This window comes from Euwallacea similis, chromosome 21 (genome assembly GCF_039881205.1).
Source record: "Euwallacea similis isolate ESF13 chromosome 21, ESF131.1, whole genome shotgun sequence".
NCBI classification, from domain to species: domain Eukaryota; kingdom Metazoa; phylum Arthropoda; class Insecta; order Coleoptera; family Curculionidae; genus Euwallacea; species Euwallacea similis.
Window position 1 is genome coordinate 2,540,582 of NC_089629.1, and position 8,646 is coordinate 2,549,227.

Genomic DNA, 8,646 nt, shown 5'->3' on the forward strand with positions numbered 1-8,646 from the left:
TTGATATGGGATTGACCCAAGATATTACTGAACCTTCAGAGGAACTAACTGTGTTTTAAAAACCTAATTAAACCAGCAATAAAAAAAATGGCTAATTAACATAACACAAATTCAATTTGGGGAGTCGAAAGAAATAACGGGGGGCGAGATTGGGCGATAGTCCGGGGCGGTACACCAGGAAGGGCAGCGGCCTTTCCTGGTCCGGTTTGTGGGTTTCCTGGCGGTGATTAAAAATTTCGTCGGACCTGCTCAAGCCGACCCTGACTGTAATTATTGATATTTAATTATATTCATTTGCATGCATACGCGATTATTCTTAAGCAGAAATTGTCGTATTAGTGGTAACAGCCAGTATTACTAGAATTTTTATTAAATTTGAATAAAATGGAAATCATCGGCCTCAAACAGATGTGTCGACTCCGACGTCTCATTGTGTAGATTTCGAGGAGTCGAGATAATGCCCCATGAGAAATTTGTAACGCTATCTGCGTACATTCATACCTATAAGCTCATTTGAGTAAGATCTCGTTTATTTGCAAGTTGTATACTGTATATGATAAATAGTCTTCATGCCTTTCCGTGCCACCACTTTCTTTTATGATCCATACGTCAGCTATATCTTCATATAAATTCGCACATATTTCTGGCGGAACGTAAATGCGGGGCCCTGGCAGAAATTCGCTACACATGTCAGCGATAACAAAAATATTGTGGAAAACTCACATTTAAATCTGAAAAGGAAAATTGGAGGTCGGGGTAGATTCATTGAAAAAAAGTATACCAGGGACTTCGGCAGTCAAGTTGCAACTAATTTAGACATATTGCAAAAACCTTCTAATTTATTTTTCTTTAAAGTCGGTTGCACAAGACGACGAATTTCTAGGTTGCACACAATAGGTTTTCGGCTTCGAGGCTGTTAAATATACTTTGACCCAGGAATTAAATACAATTTCCTTTACTTATTCAGACGCCACTGTATCGTGCGAAGATATATTGTTGAGTTCGCCAGATTTTTTTCTCTTAATTGGATGGGTGTTTAATTGCCATTCTTCATGAAAATAAGGTTAATGTCGTTAGGTTTATTTAAAAAATAATTACACTCTTGTTTGCGGGTACCACTGGTGCAAAACTTTAATACCTCAAGGAAATAAATTCATACGTTTCTAATATCAAACAAATCTTCAGCTTTTGCCAATGTTGCGCAGGAAAAAATGCTTTTTCAGGGCTTGTTAATTTCAACAGCACTGTGTAGTCTTTTTATTTAAGTGATGTAACCGCAAAATGGGATACTAGTGAAAGAAAACCAAACCGACGTGAATCTAAACTGCGTTAATCCACACCACGTTATGTAAAAACCTCTTTGGTGCCGCACTTAAATCGATTTTTCTATCGGAAAAAGTAGCAAAAATTATTGTTGGTTTCTGCTTTGATGTTAAATCAGGCATGGGCGCTTTAAAATTGCCAAAATATGTTCATAAATTGAATAAATAATGCCAACACAGAAATAAAAAAAGTCAATAATTGGACCAAACAATCTGAATAGAAACGATGAGGAGGAAAATCTCAACTTGAAGAGTCTCTTCGTAAGCTTCGTAGGGGATGTGTTAGGAAGTAAGGGTAAAGAGGCCGAATTAAATAAGATCTTTTCCTGAAGGTTTTGGTATTTAGCAAAAAATCTAAATTAACACTTACATTGGAAAAAACATAAGCGTAAAGGAGATATTAAATTGTGATGCATAAAAAATGAAAAAGAAAGCTTTACGAGAAGGTCAAGTGAAACAAGGGACCTCGTAGGACGGCAATTTCTTCATAATAAAAATTAAATCATAAATATTTGCAACAAATTAAAGAATGAGAGGAAACGTCTTCCTGAACATATTGCGATTAATTAAAAATAAAGAAAATTCCCAATAAAAAATGTTTAATCAAAAAATGAGAGGAAGCGCAGCTTATTTTCTCAATTAAGAAGTCTCTGATTAAGAACTCACTGCGGTCGATGCAAAGCAGCAAAATATTTTTCATAAAGGCTTAATCGAAAATCATCAAATCTCCAAGAATTAGTAGAAAATCTATAATTTTCTTCTAAAGTCGTACCAAGAACTTTTTGACGAGAAAAATGAGAATACTGAAATCAAATTACTCTCTCTCAATTCTGAAATTTCTCATGGATTTTGTTTAACATTAAAATAGACCAATGTTAGGGTCAAAGTATACTGCATACTTCGATCAAGACTCAAGGTGGTACTGAGAGTAGGTTTCACACCTGCCCTCAGCATGACTCGATTCTACAATTCTGGAATTCAACGGCTCCCGTGAATTTTTCACGTTAATAGAGCCGTTATGACGGTCTACAGCGTTCGGATTTTACCGATCTTTGCTCCTCTGGTTCTTAATTGGTACCTCTTATCTTATACGACCCTAGTCGTTTTAATAAATATGAATAAAATTTTACAGTTTGTAAATGAAACTAAACAAAATACCTTCATTTAAGAAGACATCGTCAATACCGTACTGGAGAAGATACTGGCACAAAACTTTTCCCACTTCCAGCAAATGCGCAGCAAAACTTCTGCAACTTTCCACTGATGATACCAAGTCCAAATGAGCTTTCAGTCCCTTTTTACTTCAAATTATTCCGATATAAACAACCAAACAAATTTCCAACGAAGTTCAAAACGATTTAAGCGAGATCGAGGTGGGAACCGTTATAACGCGTGCATTCAGCAGTCCGGCCGAAGAACCACTCTGCCGAAGAAATGCAAGAACGCAGTGGGTTCGCATCGGCAAGAAGGAAGGAAGAGTGGATATAGTAGTACTATTTCGTACTCGCGTTTCCACTACAAGTATTAGTTAATGAGCCGTTAAGTGAATAAAAAACAACGACTTGTCTTGTCCAAGTTTTCCTTGCTGAGAATAGCGAAGGCAACGGGATTGTTTTTCTGGAAAATTTTTGACTTCTCCAATGCCGAAGAGTCAATGCTGACCTAATTGATCGATCTAGTTATCGATGAAGGCTTCAGGTATTTGCATCACATTTTGGAACTTTTGCAATGTATATGGATCAATGAGAACGTCCAATTAAGAGTAGAAATAAGGTTGTTTGTCTTGTAAACGATCTAAGAACTTTTAGAGTTAATTAGAGATGGTTGGGAATAAAAGTGGTTTATCGAGGGCAAAGCCACACGAACAAACGAATATGCAGAATAAATTTAATGGTCGCTTTCAATCATTTATTTTTGTTTAAAAAAAGATTCATTAGGCCATTTTTAGACCATCGATCTGAACTCTTGCAACCACTGTTGCCTAAAAAAAATCCTCAATTATTGGCTGTCTGACGAATGTTAATACTGTTAATTTACAGCTTTATTGCCACTTTACCGAACCATATTTAGCTTCTAAAGCTTATTAAGAATTGTTGCTAAATGGAATTGAAAATTTCCAATAAATGTGCTCGATACAGAATTACTTATATAACACATATTTGACATTATTAAGTGTCTCATTAAGAAATTTTGTCAACAACTTAGAAAACCTAGACTATATACGCGGTGATGCTGCTCGATTTTCCGTCCTGTTTTCCATAATCAATTTTTTTGCGGTATACTAAGTTTATTTAGGTATTAATGTATATACAGAGGGATTCAGAACTTCATAGGAGAGGATCAAACTTCTAAGGATTATTCAGTGCAATAATAAAAGACATTTGAATATAAGAAATTATGTCCAGTAGTGTCTTCCTAAGACTTTACGGTCTTACGAAGCTTTAAGGCAGTTATGTGCAAAAATTGTTTTTAAACACCTGGTATAATTTATGTTGATAACTCAAATTGGACAATGACTATAAAAGGAAAACAACAAATATTTAGGTATGCACTTAAAAGCTTAATTCCTATTTATTTCATTGATAAAAACCAAACCACTATAACTATTTGTAACCATACAGGTAATACTGGCACATTTATCTATTAAAATTGAAATAAAATATTGAAATAAATTAAAATTAATCAAATATAATTAAATGAAATTAAAATTTGGTATAAAAATGCATAGTTATTTTATACATGTCGTGCGTATCCAGTACATATTGGTACAATCATTCATCGGTATAGTCAGTACATGGTGTGCATAGAACTTAATTCTAGTGCCTGTTCATCTTTAAATATTAAAGAATCTATGTAGAAACAAAACCGAAGCAACATTAAATTAACAAAATTACTGACCGTTTCATTAAATTATTTCTTAAAGCCTATAACCTTTACGTAAGCTTCACAACGTTTGGTTTTGGATTGTAAATCAATGAACTATAACAGGACAACCATCATTCTCTTAATTAGTGTAAGCATAATTATTTCCAAACTCTTTTCTTGACTCTGACTTGCCAACCGTTTATAGGCCTGACTGAAATGTCCATCCTAATTTTCAAGGTTTCAGATGTTCCATCTGCCTCAAACTTGAACCTCTGTAGCATGTAACAGGCTATTACTTTTAACACGTATTTCGCCATGATTTTTCCTGTAAATCATTTATAAATGCATAATATAGGACATGGAATGTAAATGAAAATTAAAATTTTTACCCACACATCCTCGAGAACCAACACTGAAAGGAACGTAGGCGTAATAAGGCCTCTTTGCTTCAGCTTCCGGAAGGAAATGTTCAGGATAGAAGCTGTTGGGCTTTTCCCAAAAGCGAGGATCTCTTTGGATGTTAAAAGCGGGAATTACTACTGCAGCTCCTTTGGGAATTATCCATTCGTCTATGCCATTAATTTGATTATAAAATAATGCTTTAATTGTTTAAATACCAAATTATTTTTGCGCTGATAAGTTTATCGTGAAGGTTCTGATTAATTTTGTCAAACATAATTTCCATACATGCCCAGGAAATGGGAAAATATCCGGTTTTTTTAAAAATAAATATTATAAACACAATATTTATTGAGGTATCAAAAAACCTCTTGGTGCTTATTTGCTAATGTTCAAACAATAATAATACAAGCGTTTATGTGATTATAGATTGTCCTAACAGGGCTCGTATATTAGTGATGTTAACAACGCATTATTAATTTGTACATAACGAGTTCTAATAAAGTAATTACTTTTCAACCATTAAGCTCACCTAATTGGAAATCTTCAGTACATTCCCTGGCTAGAATAGGTCCAATCGGATAAAGCCTTAGAATTTCTTTAATGCACATCGTCAGAAATTTTGATTTTGTGCAATCCTCAGCAGTAATTGGCCTTGGCGAATCACCAAAAATTTCCCTAATTTCTTCAGCGGCTCTTTCCTATAAAGTGGGATGAAGTTTTCTAAGAATTGAATTTTTCAAGTTTTTTTTTTAATTTCTTTTTAAATTATCAATTAAAAATTGATATTTGGTAGCGCTAGACACAGTGCTGCACTCCCCGATCAGACGTCCGCCGCTGGTTTTTTTACATCGAAACTGAACATTTTATTTAAATTTCTGCTTTATAAAAATTTGCTGCTCGGTCATCGTGCGTCTTCGGAAACCCGAACGGAAACGCCAAGATATTCCCGGTATTGTTAAACCAAATCGAATTTTACAAGTGCTATTTTTACCTGTTGTCAACCGGACACAATCTCTCAGAAACAATGATTACATTTCTGAGATGTTCACCTTCAGCTCTATGCAAATTTTTCCTAAAGTTTTTCTTAATTTTCACTCAAAAATTTGTATTTTTCGCGAGCGACACGCAAGGAAACTCACAAGCGTCATCGATGCTGACAACCGAAGCGTTATTGTTTTTCCAAAGCCTGCTCGACAAAAAATGTCGCCCCGTGTGATAAATTTGGGCAATTTGTTTGAACTATTCCGAAAGTGGTGACATATCTGTCACCAAAATGTCAACAAGCATGTTCGTCCGAGTCTTGTGTAAAAGGTGAGAGTTAGTCTTGGTTAGTTTCAACTGAGAATACAACAACCGCTGCAGGTGGGTCCGATGTTATTCCCAAAAATTAAAAAAGGAGACATTTTTGCAGAATACCTGATATTCTGGATACATTCCCATACAAATAGCGAAAAATCCCGCTGCGCCACTGATTGTATCTTCGGCCTGAAATGGAAAAAAAATCGATTTATGTATAAAATCAATGTGCAAACACCAGTTTTCATGAGATATTGAAGTCAACAGCAGCTTCAAACTCTATTTCCATGAAATATTCACGTCGAGAAGAGAATTCAAACATCCCCTAGTTTTGAGGAAAGAAGAGGAGGATATGAATCTATCATACTTACGGCTGCATAGAGCGTTAAGATATGGTCGACAAATCGCTCTTCTGTAAAGAAATTTGGATGTTCTTCGGAGAACTGCGCCATTGAATCGATTACTGCATGAAAGTCATTGGAGCAATTGTTCAAGTTTCCTTTTTTGAAAGCTACCTCCATCATCTGTTTAACAAAATAAAACATCGTTTGGGAATCACTTTTAGTTTTCTCAAGGAAAAGTTCTTTGATTTGTAGCTAAACACGTTCAGCAAATCCCGTCGCATCGTTTTTATATTGACATTCTCGCGCGTTTAAATCCAAACATTCAAACTTACTTTTTGCCCCTTGTCCCTCAAAATTTTTCTGATATATTCCTGCTTCCGTCCTAAGGGAGTAAGATTAAATAGAAAGTCAATGTGTTGCCACGGCTTGGCCATTCGTGTGAAAGCCAGTTCGTAACCACTGTAATATGAATCTTCAGAAAACATCCTTAAAAAAATTAGTATCACTTACTCCGACATCAACTCATCAAACTCTAGCATTCCACTTAATTGGGTTCTTTCACTGCAGCCAAGGACCACCTCTGAAACAGGAAGGAATTTCAATTTCAGAAGTTGAATTAAAGACCTTTCATTCATCAGAAATTATTAAGTGTAGCAATTTCTTGCAGGAAGATCTAATGAAGTTAATAAGGAAAATAATTCAGTGCATTCAACTAACCTTTGATGTAATCGACTAAACAGAAATGTATGAGAGGGTATATGTCGAAAGTACCAGCATCAACTTTTTTCTCTATGTTGTTCAAGCACAACTCCACATGCTTGTGCAGTACGTCCATGGTACCGGCCACGAAGTTCAAATCGAACATTTTTAAAATAACTTTTCGATCTGGTTTCATATGGGGGCCTGATTTAGAAAGATTAACTCATTAGGACAAAAAATTATCGGCAGTTAAAGTGAATTTACCATTCCCACTAATTAAGCCCTCTCCAAGAAATATTTTAGGAAATCTGTAAATGCCGGAGAATTTATTGGAAAACTTCGAAGAATGCATAATTTTCTAAAAAGCACAAATTGATCAAATAATCATAGTTTCATTGCACCAAATTACCTCCAGATGCTTTGGTTCGGTGACGACGATTAAGAGCAGTGGCCCTAGCCAGAATCTTATAGGTCCCGGAGTGTACATCTTGATCAAGGTATAAATTTTCATAAGGATTTCTAAATAGTTTTATTTCAGATCAGCAAGTCTTTGCTATTAGTATGGAAAATTACTTTCATTTTTACACATAAATAACATGGCATTTCCTATAAAAGGTAGAGCTGAGGGTCCCTTCATCTTCGCTGCTGCTACATACAGAGATCGGCGTTTCCATTGGAGTCCAATTGCCCATATCACAAGCACAAAAAAACCGAATGCACACAACAGATATATGTGACTAAAGATATATTTGTTAATTTTAACCTTATTATTTTTATCACAAACTTACTCAAGCATTTTTCAGAAATTAACACACTTCGTCTGCCTAAGTCAAACTTTACTGGTCATGTAACCTCTCTCGTGCTCACATAGGAATACTTTTATAACGACGATTAAGGGTGTCCTAAATAAACAGCTATGACGATTGATATGTAAGCTAATGAAAAAACTCCTTGTTCATGTGAGTTAATTGTTTTCCAATTTAGGTATATTAGATTGCAATACAACCTGATCACAAAAATTGTGCAATATCTTCATTTTAAGACGAGCCACCTTAAATGATTATGAAATGGTTTTGAAAAAAACACGTTAATGTAGATACCAGGGAGGACATTATAAAAAATAGCTTTATGTCACACCCCTTCGCGTGTAGCCACCCCATCATAAGAATTTTAAATGGTACTACCTGTCAAGTGATACCTTCTATTAAAGGGCATTAAATTTTCTGTTCAGAGACACCAAAAAACTAAAATCCAACGAGTTGTTTTCGTTTATTACTGTGGGAACCGCTTGTGAGGCCGCTTAGTTGTACGTAGCTTGTAAATATTATTCTGTAAGTTAGGATTATGGAATGGGGCACGACGGCGATTTACCCTTAAGGTACGCCCATCGTTGGTGTTACCCGGTACCCTGGGTTTTTTCCACGACGCTCTATTGGCATGAGACGTACAATGCTGATTTCCTTTGGCGAGGTCTTCGCCAAGGGCTGGGTGCCAGATGTGGACGCAGCGGCTCCATGCGGAAGGCTGTCCCGATGCCTTTAAGTATTGTCTAGACATGGTACGCCCATGGTTTACGACCATGGATGTTAATACTTAAGGCTAGGAAGAAAGCGGCTCGCTCTCTTTTTTTCCTGGCTTCCTGGTGGACTGAAGACTCAACGGTCGTGCCCGCGGTTTTTTACTGAGTTTTATCTAATATATTCGTATCGTTAAGTTAA

The 8,646-nt window shown here is 35.8% G+C and overlaps 2 protein-coding genes across 4 annotated transcripts in view; both read right to left on the bottom strand.

Annotated features, from left to right (window-relative positions):
• The window catches only part of Cad89D (cadherin-89D), a 32,412-nt gene extending 29,776 nt beyond the window's left edge, over nucleotides 1-2,636 (bottom strand). For all 3 annotated transcript variants that reach the window (XM_066400893.1, XM_066400894.1, XM_066400892.1), the window contains exon 1: nucleotides 2,481-2,636. The gene's annotated coding sequence lies outside the window, so the exon portion shown is untranslated. The remainder of the gene's footprint in view (nucleotides 1-2,480) is intronic.
• Nucleotides 2,637-3,764: 1,128 nt separating this feature from the next.
• Nucleotides 3,765-7,791, bottom strand: LOC136415861 (cytochrome P450 4C1-like). The gene is made up of 12 exons (XM_066400719.1): nucleotides 7,717-7,791; nucleotides 7,502-7,665; nucleotides 7,338-7,447; nucleotides 7,193-7,286; nucleotides 6,947-7,132; nucleotides 6,740-6,809; nucleotides 6,562-6,688; nucleotides 6,257-6,409; nucleotides 6,006-6,074; nucleotides 5,119-5,287; nucleotides 4,577-4,756; nucleotides 3,765-4,512 (listed from the first exon to the last, which is right to left on the bottom strand). Exons 1-12 carry the CDS (start codon nucleotides 7,722-7,724, stop codon nucleotides 4,346-4,348), a joined length of 1,497 nt encoding a protein of 498 aa, XP_066256816.1. The 5' UTR covers nucleotides 7,725-7,791; the 3' UTR covers nucleotides 3,765-4,345.
• Between the last annotated feature and the right edge of the window lie 855 nt (nucleotides 7,792-8,646).

What these genes read in the sequence shown, in the direction of transcription:
- LOC136415861 (XM_066400719.1), bottom strand. An exon ending in TTTAGTCGATTACATCAAAG is followed by an intron (nt 6,810 to 6,946) that starts GTTAGTTGAATG and finishes TTCCTGTTTCAG; the next exon opens with AGGTGGTCCTTGGCTGCAGT. An exon ending in GAATGTATCCAGAATATCAG is followed by an intron (nt 5,288 to 6,005) that starts GTATTCTGCAAA and finishes CCCACTTTATAG; the next exon opens with GAAAGAGCCGCTGAAGAAAT.